At 39.8% G+C, this 16,329-nt stretch overlaps 1 protein-coding gene across 4 annotated transcripts in view; it reads left to right on the top strand.

Moving 5' to 3' along the window:
- NCAM1 (neural cell adhesion molecule 1) overlaps positions 1-16,329 on the top strand; it is a 234,826-nt gene that overhangs the window by 182,152 nt on the left and 36,345 nt on the right. For all 4 annotated transcript variants that reach the window (XM_069948731.1, XM_069948733.1, XM_069948735.1 and 1 more), the window contains exons 9-13: positions 4,805-4,955; positions 8,639-8,823; positions 9,510-9,606; positions 9,739-9,909; positions 10,770-10,901. In XM_069948731.1, coding sequence (XP_069804832.1) covers positions 4,805-4,955; positions 8,639-8,823; positions 9,510-9,606; positions 9,739-9,909; positions 10,770-10,901 — 736 coding nt within the window. The remainder of the gene's footprint in view (positions 1-4,804; positions 4,956-8,638; positions 8,824-9,509; positions 9,607-9,738; positions 9,910-10,769; positions 10,902-16,329) is intronic.

Genomic DNA, 16,329 nt, shown 5'->3' on the forward strand with positions numbered 1-16,329 from the left:
CAGCTGGTTACATTTCATACAATGACTATTTTTGGCAGCAGAGTTGCAGGTAAGTACATTTATAGAGTTCATCATTACTCAATATGTGAATACTTTAATTAAAAAAAAACCTGTCCCATTGCACATTTAGTTCAAACTGTTATCAGCATCTTATAGAGTTTGATAAGTTCAGAATTCTAAAATAGGGGCTCTCTGGTGCCACCTCTTTCTGTGACAGGAACTGTCCAGATCAGTAGCAAATCCCCATAGAAAACCTCTCCTGTTCTGGACTGTTCCTGTCACGGACAGAGATGTCAGTAGAGACCACTGTGTCAGAGTGGAAGACATACAGCAGCTGATAAGTACTTAGAGGCTCCATATTTTTAAACAAAAGTAATTTACTAATCCGCATATTTTTCTGACACCAGTTAAATTAAAAACATACTACATATGGGGTGCTCCTTTAAGCATCAGATTGGCACATTGGCAGATAATTGTAATTGTTACTAAACTTTATATCAATCTGCACAGCACCTCCTGTTCTTTAACATCTTGCCATAAGATAGCATTTTCAGAGTTACAGGTTCCCTTTAAACAAACCCAAAAGGTCCTCTCTAATACAGTCATATGTCTGAACTTGGGAGAATGCGCAAGTAACAGAACGCAAAAAAAAAAAGAAAAAAAAAACTGCTCTGGAGAGAAGAGTAGAGTCTACTAAGTATCCTTAAGTATACTTAAATATTTTTTGGGGGGGTTTGCTAGATTTTGAGAAATTGTATAATTCTCCAAAGACCAATCTGTAATAGAATAAATACAGAATAACATGGTGTTAGTTATTACAAGACTAAAGTGATAATAACATTCACATGTATGTGTACTGTATAAAGTTCAGTCAGTTGTTATGGACATACTGACACCTAACGTTTAGTAGCTGTGAGCCGGTCTCGGGTCCAGCTCAGGGAGAGTCGGGGTAAGCTGCTCCGGAACGTCTTCGGCAATAGCTTATTTCTAAGAAAAATAGGGTTGAGCAGTTGAAATCCAACATTCCCAACCTATCCCCCCCCCATGATCTGTTGGGGCGAGTCTGGAGGCCATGAAACACTTTTGACTGCTCCTTTGAGATTATAGGTTCTTCCCACTTTTGTCTAAAGGGCTTGGGGGCCTTCGTGTTGGGTGACAAGTGACATCAATGGCTATGTGGCATCTCTGGTGCAAGTTATGATGTATTATGAAGTCACACACATCCCATCTGACAACATGGTTTGTGTTGATAACACACACCATAATGCTTTACAACATATCCAACCAGTTCCCAATAGTCCCTATTGACAAATAAATAGGGCCCATAGCCTTACGCCTCATTTCTGTTATTTTGACACTAAGAAGAAGCTTGGTGCTATGAAAATAAATTGAAACTTTAAACGGCATGCGTTCTGAGAAGTCTTTGACTCTAGTGTTAGGAAGACTCATCCAGTTTGTCTCTCTGCATGTATGTGGACAGAGGATTCATTACTGCGGAGGTTTCATCCTGTATTGAGACTATAAATCTGAGGTTGTGCAGTTATACATCCGGCTACATTTTTTTTCGCTGGGATCTGCTTTGCTTTTATTATAAACTCAGAAGACACTTAAAGGAAAGAGAACATATGACTGTCAATTACTCCCCAATTCAGGAGACCATAAAAATGTAATTTGCAATTGCTTTCCATTTCCGAATGGTTTCAGGACATTAGTTTAAGGTATAATTAGATTAAATTGTTAAATTGTTTACAGTCATTTGCCTGTTGACGGCACCTTTATAGCATCAGGATGTTGTAATTAGAACTGGTTAGAGGCGAAGCAGGTTGACCAGTCAGGAACACATCATATCTCTCCACATCTTAATTACGGGAGATTACTGCCGTATGCGTCAAATATTATAGCCTGCAGTAATACACTATAAATGAAGTTTGGCATTGAGGTGAATTATTGGCCTTTTTAAAAATGGGATTGGCCACAATATGTCTCATATAGAGTATATTATTTCCCTTAGTGTGGTCATCAACCATTGAGTTTGGAAAGTTGGCTTTCCATTGGGTTATTTCCATTTTCCAGAAGTTCAATGAACTCTAGTAAAGATCCTAACAATGGTTTCTATAAGTACTTCATGTATTCACAAAACCTTGACCTTTCTTTACATAAGCTATATTGTTGTGGCACAAACAGCAAATGACAAGATTATTGAAAGGTCTTACACTCAGGAGAAAGGCACGCCAGTGGACAATTAAACGTAGTCTTGCTGGGGTTATTGAGTTACGTATACTGAATATAGTCACTAGTGCACTGTGTGCTATCCATAGAACTTAATGAACATGGCATAAGTAACATATGGTTTACCATACGTCAGCATACTGCTCTGCTACTAAGCCAGTATATACCCCAAAATCCCCATATCCTTTTAGTAAAATTATTGGAAGTATGGAAAGTCACCATGTTGACGTACGCTGAGGCGATATTCCTCTCCATTTGCCCATTTGTTACCTTACCTTTCCTGTTTTTTTTATACTAACAATTTGCAGGTTACATAACAAATATAGCTTTATAATGGCACAAGGTTTTATAGAGGCAATATATCGTTGCTTGGACTGTGACTACAATGATGATGGAGATAAAACATTGTTCGGTAAACCTGCTGTCCACATTATCCAAAATAACACCAGATTATTCAGATTAGATTACATTGTATGCTCATTTTAGCGAATTTTGTATGTAATCTCTTGTGATATGAATGAATTGCGAACAAATAAGGTAAATACAGAGTAAGGGCACTATTAGACGGGACGATTATCGTATGAAAAATCCTTATTTTGTTCGATTTTAAACAATAATCATTTAGTGTGTATCGATCGAACAATCATTCTTGTGTCTTTGATCCCATCTTTTAAGCCGACCATAAAATCGTTAATCGTTTACTAATTGTTCACTATATGTTTGCTAAATATTCACTAATCTGCCGTGTATGTGCACTTCGTTCCTTCTTTTGCTGGGATCAGAAGGAGTAAACGACTGTAGTAACGATCGTAACTAACAACTATTGTACCAAATATTGAAAACATATATGGCCAGTTCTAGTGAATAGGAATGAGTTGAAATACCAGACAAGATTGATACTACTGATATTGTTTCTAGAAAAAATAAGTTGACTAGGGCTGGGCGATTATGAGCTAAATCGAGATCACAATTAACTGACCATGTAACCTTGATTATGATTATTAAACAAATATTATACAATGTCCCTTTTATCAGCCACTCCCATTTTGTAAGACACACCCATTTGGGCGTGGCAGACTGCTGAATTGTTTTTTTCAGTGCTGGACTCCTCTGACCTCCCCGATGCCAACGTCTGCTCCCCATTTGGGGGACGCTTTTGCCAGACATAACCACATCTACAACCCTATATAGCAGGGCTGGAGGTATCCCCGATGTAAGGACCACCAAAGAGCTGCTGCCAGCTGCTCAAATTTGTGGTTATTTTCTGTTAGAATTTGGAGACTACAGTGGTATATTTGGCTCCAAAATACGACAGTAATAACCTGGTCTATAGAAAATTGACATATCAGGAGCCAATATGAACAGAAGTGTCAATGGGGTCCTTCTTCCCTTCCCCCCCCATAATTGTGGAGAGAGCCTCTTTTATCCCCTTCCTCCCCAGAGTGGTGAAGTAAGCGCACCACAGATACTGCTCCCAGGGTGTTGTTCTGAGCAGCTCCAGACTGGTGGGCAAAGTGGTTCCTATCAGAACCATCATCAAATCTTTTGCACCTAAAATTCTGTCTTTCCCAATAACAATGATGCACATGTCTGCATGTATATGACCCCCACACCAGGAAAGGGTCGGGGGGAGGACTCTTCATCGATGAGACTTTAGACTTTATCCTCCAGGATAATAGGCAGGTGTTTGGTCACTTGCTGGCGGCAGTGTCCCCTGTGGCATGTGTGCGGCGGCTGTTTAGAGTTGGCGCCGCTGGGTGTCGGATGAGCGGGATGGGCGGCATGGAAAAAAAAAAACCTGCAGGAGATCAGGTCGGTTAACCATTTATCTGATTAAGCTCGCCAGAATTATGGCCAAGGCTATGTTTACACACCATCAAAATGATGACCATTTTTATATTTAACGACAAATAATGGCCGTTGTTATAAAATAATTTCTTGTTAAATAACATTCATCCAATAAAAATGACTGTCATTTTGATGGTGTGTGAACAAAAGCTCAAAAGTAATTTTTTCAGGGGAACCATGAGCTGGAACTCAACACTTCTTTGATTTCAAGAAACAGATGTCTTGAGACAACTTCTTTGAGGGGCTTTTCAAAAGATCTATAAATTGGTTAAGAAGTTGGAAAACCTGGTTTACATTGGGGAAATGTCCAACGTTTATCAATGCTTGAAAATAAATAAATCAGTCATGGTACCATTTCTCTAACACACAGTGAAAACTATCATCAATTATCAATCTGTGAGAACATAGAGAGCAGTGCAGCCCCGAGCCATGATAGCCTATCAGGGGTCATGCTATTGAGCAAAGCTCCAAATATTACAGTAGCTTATGCCAAAAAATGACTTCAATGAAATGGATAGTTGTTAAATTATACTCATGTCAATTAGGAATTATATGCTTTTAATCATTTGGTAATGTTGCCAAATTTAAGATCAGGGACCTTTGGTTTCCCAGCATAAGATGGATCAAAGCTATTAGTAAGCTTTCCTTAGGCCTGGGACAGTAAAGTTTGATTTTTAGTAAATGTTCTGGTGTTCTGATATGTTTCTTTTTTTCCTCTTTTCTTTAGACCTTGGATGGGCGTATTGAAGTTCAGGGACACATCAGGATGTCTTCTCTCACCTTGAAGGACATTCAGTACACCGATGCTGGAGAATACTTCTGCGTTGCCAGCAACACCATCGGCCAGGACACACAAGCCATGTACTTCGAAGTGCAGTGTAAGACTTTTTGGTTTTTAACTACAAAGAATGTACTTTTTTCCCCATCATGACAAGGTTTCTCTCTGTAGTGTTCTTTTAATTAGATATAAGTGAATTTACAGTAAGTTTGGGTTTGTGAAACCTTGAACTCTTGTCATTTGACTCCCGGTGGTTGAAGAAGATGGATGCAGCTCTAGTGCTGCCTGGGGAACATCGGTACAGCCATAGGTCTCCTTTGGCTGCTCCAGTTTTTCAAGGCAGTCCTGGGGTTGCATCCATCTTCTCCAGCCACCAGGAGTCTAAGCATTCGGATTTTTGCAAACCCAAACTTAAATTCGCTCATCTCTATTTTTAACATCTGTTTTATGCTCCAGTTCTTTGCACCCCTTCAAAGTGATCCTTATGAGGACAACCTCTTAGGGGGTTCTGAGGCCTGTCCTGTGGAAATCGGTTTATTACTGAGTTTTTTTTAATGGGAAACCTTTTTAGAGAAGAACTTCATCTTTGTATATAGTTTTACATCATTGCCTGGTTTCTGGTGTTCTTTGCTGGGTTATCCAGCAAAAATATTTTTCTTTCAAATTAACTGGTGTCAGAAAGTTATATAGATTTGTAATTTACTTCTATTTTAAAATCTCAAGTCTTCGTATACTTCTTAGCTACTATATATCATGCAGGAAATGTTGTTTTATTTTCAGTCTGACACAGTGCTCTCTGCTGACATCTCTGTCAGTGACAGGAACTGTCCAGAGCAGCAGCAAATCCCCATAGAAAACCTCTCCTGCCCTGGACAATTCCTGTCTCGGCCAGAGATGTCAGCAGAGAGCACTGTGTCTGGCTGAAAATAAAACATTTCTGCAGGACATATAGTAGCTAAGAAGTATGGGAAGACATGAGATTTTTTAAATAGAAGTAAATGACAAATCTATATAACTTTCTGACACCAGTTGATTTGAAAGAAAAAGTTTTTCGCTGGATAACCCCTTTAAAGGGAACCAATCTGCAATATTGTGCTGATGTGGTTCCCAGCTGCACAGTATAGATCTACTATGCACCTCATGGAGTATACCTCGCGGCTGCAGCATAGGCTTTATAAAGGTGAAAAAGAAGATGTATCATGCCGCGCGAGGCTGGGAGAGGGGCGGCAACTAGCCAGACGGGGATGATCGACAAGCAGAGAGGCCACTGTCGAAGATGATTGTTGACAGGTTCCCTTTAAGGATAGCTTCACACATACCATATTGCAGCGGATTTGATGGTGCAGATCCGCATGTATCTAAATAGCTGAACACAGCATCAAATCTGCGCCATCAAATCTGCTGCGGATCCTGTACGTGTGGATGCACTCTTGGGCTATGTTCACACTACGTAAAACTACAGCTGTATTTCTCGCCGCAGAACTACGGATGTAGTTTTGCGGTGTGTGACATAGTCTATTTTCAATGGGATCCCGGCCGGAGCATACACACATCGTATACGCTCTGGCCGGGATCCCGTGCGGCGCCGAAAAAAAATGACAGGTCCTATCAGTTCACGCAGTGAAGCTAGCGGCTCCGGGCGCTTGCTTCACTGTGGGCTATGGGAAGCTCTGATGCGGGCGCGGGGTCATGGAACGGCCGGTCTCATACATAGTGTGAACATAGCCTAAAGCCGGGTTCAAACTATGTATGACACCGGACATTCTGTGCAGTACCGGCCAGATGAACTTAATTTCTTTAGAATTGGGATGCGGGCACATTTGTGTGTGCCCGCATACCAATTACCTATAGCCGACATTGTAAAGTCTAGCTGTAGCCACAGTTGTTTGAACCGTCAGTGTTGTGCGGCTGCTATTCAATGAATAGCGGCCGCACAAAACTGACATGTCAGTGCAGTGCAATGTAAATTTTTAATTAATCACGGCTGATGTTGCAACTTGCAACAACGGCCATAATAAATAGAAAAATTATGATGCGTGAACGTAGCCTAAATTGGTATTTCCAACTCATAAAGCAATAGGATATGCCATCACTTTATGTCATGGGAACCAGATTCAGAAGAATTTTGGTCCCAAACATTGCCACCACAATAAAGCTCCAAGAATTCATCAGAAGTTCATCCAGATGCTATAGTAGGAGTTTAATATAAATGCACACTAATACAGGCTTTATTGTGGCAAAACCATTTGGGGCCAACATTATTTTGCATCTGGTTCACATGTTTTCAGTGGCTTACCATGCTGTGGTTTCCATTTTGGGATCCCCGGGCTGAGCAACCCAAGCATCTGGGGTTGCTCTGCTCTTCCTCGCATGGTTAGTTGGTGGGGGTAGTGGGGCACTATGCAGTCAAAATGATGTGCCCTTCATTACATGTATTAGAAAATCTGCACCCATGGCAAACAGCCAATCTCTCTTTCCGCTTGTTTTTGAAACCTTCTAAGGTCATCCTATAAAATCTAAACGTAGGGGCACAATTGTATCCATTATCGTTTTGCCAGGTGTATAGTACAGAACAATGGAAGATTCAGAGTATACCCAATGAGGTCGGATCATGAGGGAACTTTTACTGAGCATGAATATGTATTGTAAACAATAGGTCTAATTTTAATGCACATTCATGCTGTGGGAGCGCTCTGTACTTTCTGCACTGCTGAACTTTGATTTTGTTTCATGCTGCTGCTCAGAATGAGCGGGTGGTTAAATTAAAGATGGGAAAAGTAAGAAAGCTTATAGAATAAAAGTGTTTTTATATTGAAACTTGTAAAGACAACATCCAGGGGAGCAGTGTGTACCTCTTTTACTCTCCTCCTATCATGTTTTGGGGCACACTATGTATTTATATTGCCTCTCCACCCAAGTTATTAAACCTTACAGATACCTATTTATTAATTGTCATGTATGACTAAGCGTTTCTTAAAAAGCTAATTCAGACGATAATCAGCCTGTGTAAAAGTAATCAGCAGATGAGCGGGAAAATGCCCACTCATTGGCTGATAGCATCTTTTGCGCGGAGCCAAAAACTTATTGCTATTGTTCACACCTCTCCCTTTGTAAACAGGGCATGTACAGCCGATCGCAAAGTATTTAAATGGCTGTACGAACGATGCAGGGAACGTTCGTTTAGCCCGGCTGTGCATCTAATTGTGCCCTGTAAAGTTACTGCAAACGTTTGCGGCCAAAGATCAGGTCATGTAAAAGGACCCTTACCATTCTTTTAAAGCAGCAGTTTGCTCCAGAGCTGCTGTTCCTTCAGTTTCTGGGGACACAGAGTTAAAAATGCAGTCACCTATTATGTAATTAATGGAGGATTGTATTCTGGTCATTCATTCACAGTACACAAAGGGAAAGATTGAATATATTTTAAGAATTTATATATTCATTTATTTATTATTTATTTATTTTTATTTTTTTTTACACTTTTCAGGTCTCTTAGGGGACTTTCAGAAGCATAAATTAGATACTGTATTGCTATTTAATTACATTGATCAGTGTGATTGACACTCTATAGCATTTAAACTTGGGAAAACACAGCCCACATGTAGCTTGGGAACAAGAAGTACAAATTCCTTTAGTGTAGCGTAGTGTAGTGTAGTGTAACTTGGGAAGCTATAATATATAGTAATAGTTGCAACTGTAGTTTAAAAAAAACTTTATAATAGTGGCATACCTCTTATTTCTTATTTTATATGAGTATTAATGAGAATACTATCCTTACTTTTTTAGATGCTCCAAAAATTAAAGGCCCAGTGGTTATTTATACCTGGGAAGGAAATCCTGTTAACATTACCTGTGAAGTCCTCGCCTATCCTACCGCAAAAGTGTCCTGGCTGAGGGATGGACAACTTCTGCCAAGTTCTAACTCTTCCAACATCAAGATCTACAATACTCAATTTGCCAGCAGCCTTGAGGTACTAATATATTACCAAATCATCTGAAGAGGAATATATCTGCCATGACTGCTCTTACTGGATGTTCTGAAAGTCCTGAAGTTTCTCTGGGTCCATTCACATTAGCATTGGAGGCTTCGTTTAGAGCCTCTTTTACAGTCTTTGTAACACCTAACTAGAAGAAGAGTGCAGTATGCATGGCATGGACCCTATTATAAGATATTTTGGTGTAATGGATCCAGCAATGCATCATGGTTTCCATTTTGATCGGAAACCATGATGCAAGTTTAAACAGACCCTTCTATTGAAGCCTTCATTCATGTTTGGATTAGAGGTTACATCAAAATACATGACAACATAGCGAAGCATGCACCATTCTATTGTATTTTATATCTAAAACCATGATGTAAACCCAGGGGGGTCATTGTGGTCCATTAGGCACAGTCAATGTCCGCCATATTGTTGAGCTTTTATGTTCCAATACAGCACAATACAATACAGAAATTGGGTAGGGGATTCTAATGATTTGACAGATGATACTGGATTAACTGGTGATTTGAAATTTTTAGGGAAATAAAATATACAAAGTAAATTTCTGGTTTCATAAATGAAGATGTTTCTGTGCCGAAGATAGAATAATATTTTATAATTCATGGTATTCATCTGTTGTGTAGACAGATTCTGAAGTAAATATCTTTCATCAACAGATAAACCCTGACTCGGAAAGTGATTTTGGAAACTACAATTGCACCGCAGTCAACAGTGTTGGACAGGAGTCTTCTGAGTTCATTCTTGTACAAGCCGGTGAGTAACAACCTGAGAAATATTTGGGGGTCCAAGTGGACTGAGGCCTCCCAATAACAATTTATAAGATTATGGAGGACTTTAATTCTGCCTTTCTTCTTATTAACTACTTATTTTATTGTGCTTTGTCAGAAACCCCTTCATCACCAACCATCGTCAGGGTGGAGTCCTACTCGAGCACTGCTATGGTTGAATTTGAAGAACCAGACTCAACTGGTGGAGTACCCATCCTCAAATACAAGGCAGAATGGAAACCTACAGGGGCAGAGACATGGCAAACCTCTAACTTTAGTGCCCAGGATGGTAATCTAATGCTTTTTTTTTTACTTGTATAGCGCACACAGATTCCGTAGCACTTCACCTATCTGTATGTCTTTGGGTGTGGGAGAAAACCATAGTACCCGGAGGAAACCCACGCATTGTTAAATTGTTAAGATTGTTGAATGTTGTGCATGAATTACATTGATACATTATAAAATAAGTTCAATTTGTATTTATCGTTTGTTGTGACCCTAATGGTCTTTTATATATATATATATATATATGCCCATCTACCTATGGATTGCATTATAAACACAGCCAGAGCATAATGTAAAACCCTTAAATGGGATCTGTATTTCATGTAGTTCTAGCTACTTAACGTAGCATGATTAAAGAGCGCAACTTGAGGATCCTTGAGTACAATTGTTTGGCATTTGAATACTGGTGGTTGAAGAAATTGGCCTATGGCTGTATCCATGTTTTCGAGGCAGCCCTAGGTCTGCATCCAACTTTTTCAGCCACCGGTATTTAAGTTCCAAGCGATCGGACTTGAGCATGCTTGAGTTGCGCTCATCTGTAATTGTGAACTTTCAGCGTAATGTTTTAAAGCTTACACTCACGGTGACCTGTGCCACCCAACTCTTTGGGGGAGTGCTGTTGCTACTATAACACGCTACTATGACTTGTTTCCTTATACTGCTGCTGCTATTGAAAGTAGTAACCCCCCATTTGAGACGGTAGTCGATAAGAGGCAACAAAATTTCACTTCAAACAAGGCACAAACAAATGGTAGCAGCAAAACCACTGCCATAAGCTTTCATGTTTCCTATTCCCTGATATTGTTACAGTAATGTCCTAAATAATAATTATTAGTCAACGTTCTTAATGTTTTGTGTTTGCAGAAAGTTCAGAGAGCTCAATCACAATCGGAGGTCTTAGGCCTGAGACATCCTATGTTGTAAGACTGTCAGCTATCAATGGCAAAGGGATTGGAGATGCATCAAGAACTTTTTCATTTGTGACTCAGCCAGTCCGTAAGTAAATTTGGAGCCTTATAGTAATGTGCTAAATGTGTGTGTATTACCACCGATCTTATCTCTAAACAACAGTGCATTATATTCAATGAGATCGAGTATAAAATCAAAAGTATTACAAATGCTAAATGTATGTACTCTGTGATGTTGATGCTATGGATTGTGTAATGATGAAAAGCTAATTTAATATATGATCGGAAAAGCCTAAAATATGGGTAAAGATTTGTATACGTTAGATATCACTTATTGTAGGGGAGCATTAAAAAACTCATCACTGCTGCCCCTCTTGATCTTTTAGGAGGTGTGTAGGATTAGGCGAGAAAACCCTTTAACATTTATAATTTTTCATGCAATTGAATGAAAACAGTTCACTTTTCACTTTTGGTAATCTTGGGAGGGGGTTTAGCCGAGTAAGCACATTAAATAGTATCCCGTGTAATTCTGGTAATTTTCTATAATCCACCTTGAAATGTTAGTTTTCAGAAAAATTTTGGGTGTTTCCTGTTTTTTTAATTTCAACACAAATTTTTACACATATTTAAGTTCAGACTTTTCTTACAAATGTCCCTTGGTGCCATGAGCGACGTTAACTGTTGGCATAAACACAATGATTTTTATATTGTGTGGGTCTCATATTCATCTGATTCCATTACATTGTGTGTTGACATATTTGCTTTAAGTTCATCCTTTCTTCTGTTGTCTCTTTGGCTCCATCTCACTTGCATTCTCTTTTATTTCGAACCATCTCTCTCTTTTCCATCTGTCTGCCACCCTTTGGAATACCACAGATTTTTCACGTCCACGTAAGTGCCTCTTTGCAATCTCTCTCTTTCTTTCCATGACATCCATTGCATCTCTGAATCTGGCTCTTCTTGTTGCACACTTGCTGCCAAGGTTTAGGAGAGCTTGACATGCAATGCCATTGAGGGGTTTATGTGCATACAATTGATTTTTACTACAGTGTTTGGTAAGGAAAGGGACTATAGTTTGGGAGAGTGTTAATATTTGTTATTCAGAGGTCAACAGAGGATAGTGAAAGAACATTGCCACCAAAAATATATTTATTCATAGATTTTTTTTAAAAATAAACAAACTACAATTTGGGATCATGATAAAAATGTATATTCTGTATGGGTAGATTTTCCTAGAAGGTTCTGCTTGATGGAGACTTCATGAAAGTAACAGCCTTTACAGATCCCATGAATATGTGTATTATAATTTCTGGGACCAAGAGTTGACTCATTGAGTCACTAGACTTGAGTCACTATAGCTTTGCAGTTCCAAACTGTGGTGAACCAGGTCATATTCTTAAAATGGATACTTTGGGGTAGGGGTTGGAGGGTCATGGTCTTCCACAGCCCAATGGATTTACTATAACTTATGTTAGAAACTGTATTATGTTTGTATCAGAAATTGACTGGCTGGTGTACATTTAAAGGGTTATTTCAGCCCCAGGGTAAAAAAAAAGAAGAAGCTAAAGAGCTGACGCTCTGATGTTGCCAGATTCATCTACTCACTGCTGGTTCTTGTGATAATTCAACCCAAATTAACAGCTTCTGACAGAAGAAGAGACGTCTTAGACAGTAACTGGCTGACCAGGCAGTGCCTGCAAAGTCAATTTGTTACAGGAACCAGGAAGCAGCAGTGAGAGTCCCTTTCTATTTTTTTTTTCTGAGCATGGAATACCCCTTTAAAATGTTGATGCAGAGACAGTCACAGATGTGGAAAATTTCTTAAGACATGTGCATTACTTAATAAATTTGACAAACATTACTCCCGTGGACTTACATTTCAGACTAAGTACAGTTACTTTAGTGCAGGCATTAGCCAGGGTAATGACCTAGGAAAGCTGCAGTTCCTACAGAGCCATGCAAGGGCAGCGTTCACTACAGAAGTGGCTGGTGTGAGTTACCATCTTTGAAGTTTTCCCTTTGATCTATTAGAAAAGGACAGTCTTTTCCTGCCACAGGAGTAGTCACTACAGGAGGGTTCTGGCTCGAGGTTTTCTTTGCCATCTCCAAAGCAGAGAAGCCATTGATTCCATACAAGAAAGGTGTAGACAGCTCTCCTTCCAGGGCCTTTGTAAGTCCTGATCAATGAACAATGTGGCTGCATCCAAACTTCACGTAAAGAATAAAAAAAGCCTCCTACAGAGAACTGAGATTTATGATGTCTTACTCCAGTAAACAATTTAAGATGACTTGAGTCAGTCTCAGTTTGAGTCAAAGGCTTTTTTTTTCTTTTTTTCGGATCATGGCACACATAAACTGAGCTATATTCCCTCATGTTGTAGGACATTGTCAGCTTTATAGATGAGGAAAGAAGTCTGTTTTATGGATATTCACCAAGCAGTGATAGGTGATAGATAGATAGTTATAGAGGCCAACTTGGCACTCTTTGTTTCATTTCAAAAATAGAAAGTTTATTTTGCACAGTTATTGTTATTGTTGCACAGGTTTATTATTGTTCGGTCTTATGCATGTGAAGTTCTTACTTAAACACTGTGAACTCTATAAACCTGCTTTCCCCTTACCCTGGTGGATTGTTCCTCTAAATACCAGTGCAAGCAATAGAGCATCTCCAGCCAGTAACTGCAAGCCTGTAGAAACAATGCTGCAGTAACCAAAGCCGTCAATAGGCCCCTTGGACCCTTAAATTTCCCCCCCTTCCTTTTGCTTTATTTTGTTGCCAGATTAACCCCCTCCTGTAAAATAACATCGCTTCAGCCTATGCCCGATGCTGCAACAATGTTAATTTACGATGCAGGATTACACAGGCACAGAAGCTGCCGCTGTGTTATCCACGGCGGGTCCTGGCTTTTTAGTTATAGCCGAGCTCAGATGCTGGAAGCTAACCCTGAAGATACTGTGGTTGGCACGACTGCAGCATCTATAGGGCTTCAGACAGAGAATTCTCCCTCTACGGAGGGAGAATTCCCTGTCTAATAACCATCAGGGCTCTGCGATGTGATCCCCGATGGTAGCCATGGTTGCCTGAGGTTGCCGAGCTCTGCCCCCTCCCCTCTCTCCCCTGCTGTTGTTACAGGCTTCTAACATTGGCAGGGGATAGAGGAGAGGGGGCAGAACTAGGGACTTCAGCTTATGGGATCATTATCATCCCATAAACTGAAGTCCAAAAACGACCTCGGCATTGAGGTATCAATGACCCATGGTCATGAAAAGGTTAAATAAAAAAGTGTGTGTATTTTTTAACTTTTTTTTAATAAATGAATGAATGAATAAGCAAGACTTGTTTATAAGTACATAATAACTTTTTATTCATTGATACCAGGCTGAGTGATAAATGACACAAGCTCTGCTGCTTTGTCAGAATAATCATTGATGTTTTTTTTAAGAATACCTCGAATGTTACTGCTGCTCTCCACAGTGGAATACAAGCCAGTGTATAGCCTTTGGTCTGGAGAAAACAACATTACAATTATTTAAATAAAAAATAAAAAAAGACTAATGTCATGAAAAGTCTCAGTCCTTGACAACTAGCGATTCAGTTATTGTGCAAGAGATCATATGCTGATGTGTACATTGGTATCTACAAGGAGATACTGTATATGTAGACAACTTTCCCTCTACTGTAGCAGTGGCCTATATCTGTACACTGTACACAGCCCCGTGACTAGTGTAAGGTCCCGTTCCCACTGAGCAAAGCTAGCGGAATTCCGCGACGGAATTGTCCGCCGCTGAATGCCGTTAGCCTCCCGCTCATAATGGGAGTCTATGGGAGGCGCGCGCTGCTGCTCTATACGCGCTGAAGAATGAACATGTTCATTCTTCAGCGCGGACAGGGCAGGAGCGCGCGCCTCCCATAGAGTCCCATTATGAGCGGGAGGCTAACGGCATTCCGCGGCGGACAATTCCGTCGCGGAATTCCGCTACCTTTGCTCAGTGGGAACGGAGCCTAAGCGAGCACCGATCTGCTAGATCAGCGCTTGCTACTGTGCCTGTTACACTGGTCAATAATTGTGCAGCTCTTGCCTTAAAAGTGCAAAATAATAAACTTTATACTTACCTGTCCACGCTCCCTGGTGTCCTTCTACCTTCTGCCAACTCCCCACAGTGGAGTTTTTGGAGCTTATTCACATGTATGCTGAGTTTTGCCTGAAACAAGTAGCCTCTCTCAAGCAGGCGGGACAGTGCAGTGGCCAGTGATTGGTTGAGTGGCCTGTCGTTCCAGAGACTGGACAGGAAAGTGTTAGGTTTATTATTTTCCTTTCATATTCCTCAGCATTCCTCAGATCTTTAAGAGCATTTAAGCAACTACCATTAGTTTCTTTGGCAGATCATTGTCTTTATTACATGGGTCGATAATCTTTCGGTTTGGCAGATTGTCGTGCTGTGTAATAGGGCCCTCTGTAAATTCCCAGAGATTTGGTTTGTGCAGTTAAAGGGTGAAGATCAAAAAAAATATAGAACACTAAAAAAAAAAAAAATGAATTAACCCCTAGAAGATCTAGGACCTCTGTGCCCAGACGACTCTTTAAACCGTTAATCGTTAAAACGGACCGCAGGAGGTCTCTCACCTGCCTCCGTGCAGTCCGATCGGCGATCTGTTTACTAAGCCTGCACAGGCAGGCTCAATGAGCAGAGCGCCGATAACACTGATCAATGCTGTGCCTATGGCATAGCAATGATCAGTGTAGAAAATAAAAGTACTGTATGTTCAAGTCCCCCAAAGGGACTTAAAATGTATAAAAAAAAAGTTAAAATCACTAACACACTACCCCAAAACCCCTCCCCCAATAAAAGTTTAAATCACCCCCCTTTCCCATTATATAAATAAAACATATAAAAATAAATAAATAAACATATAATATACCGTAGCGTGCGTAATTGTCCAATCTATTAAAATATAACAAGCGTCATTGTGAACGACGTAGACGAAAAGAGGAAAAAAAGTGCGCGGATTACCGATTTTATGTTATATTATATCTAAAAAAAAAATTATAAAAAGTGATCAAAACGTCCGATCTTCACAAATATGGTATTAATAAAAACTAGAGATCATAGCGGAAAAAATGACACCCCATACAGCCCCGTAGGTGAAAAAATAAAACTATTATAAGCGTCACAATAGGCCCATTTTATTAATAATTAATTGCCAAAAAAAGGATTTCATTAAAAAAATATATATATAACATTAGAGAATCTGTGTAACCTGCACATAGTTGTGTTCGGGCTGACCTTTAGAGTAATAGTATCATGTCGCTTTTACCATATAGTGCATTACGTAGACACAGGAACCCCCCCCAACATTACCATATTGCATTCTTTTTTTTCGATTTCACCTATTTATATCTTCATAAATAATATATTTGGGATTCCATCATACATGTTATGGTAGAATGAAAGACGCCATTACACAGTACAACTATTCCTGTAACAAACAACCCCTTACATGGCCTTGTAGATAG

The sequence above is a fragment of the Dendropsophus ebraccatus genome, chromosome 12, assembly GCF_027789765.1.
Source record: "Dendropsophus ebraccatus isolate aDenEbr1 chromosome 12, aDenEbr1.pat, whole genome shotgun sequence".
NCBI lineage: Eukaryota > Metazoa > Chordata > Amphibia > Anura > Hylidae > Dendropsophus > Dendropsophus ebraccatus.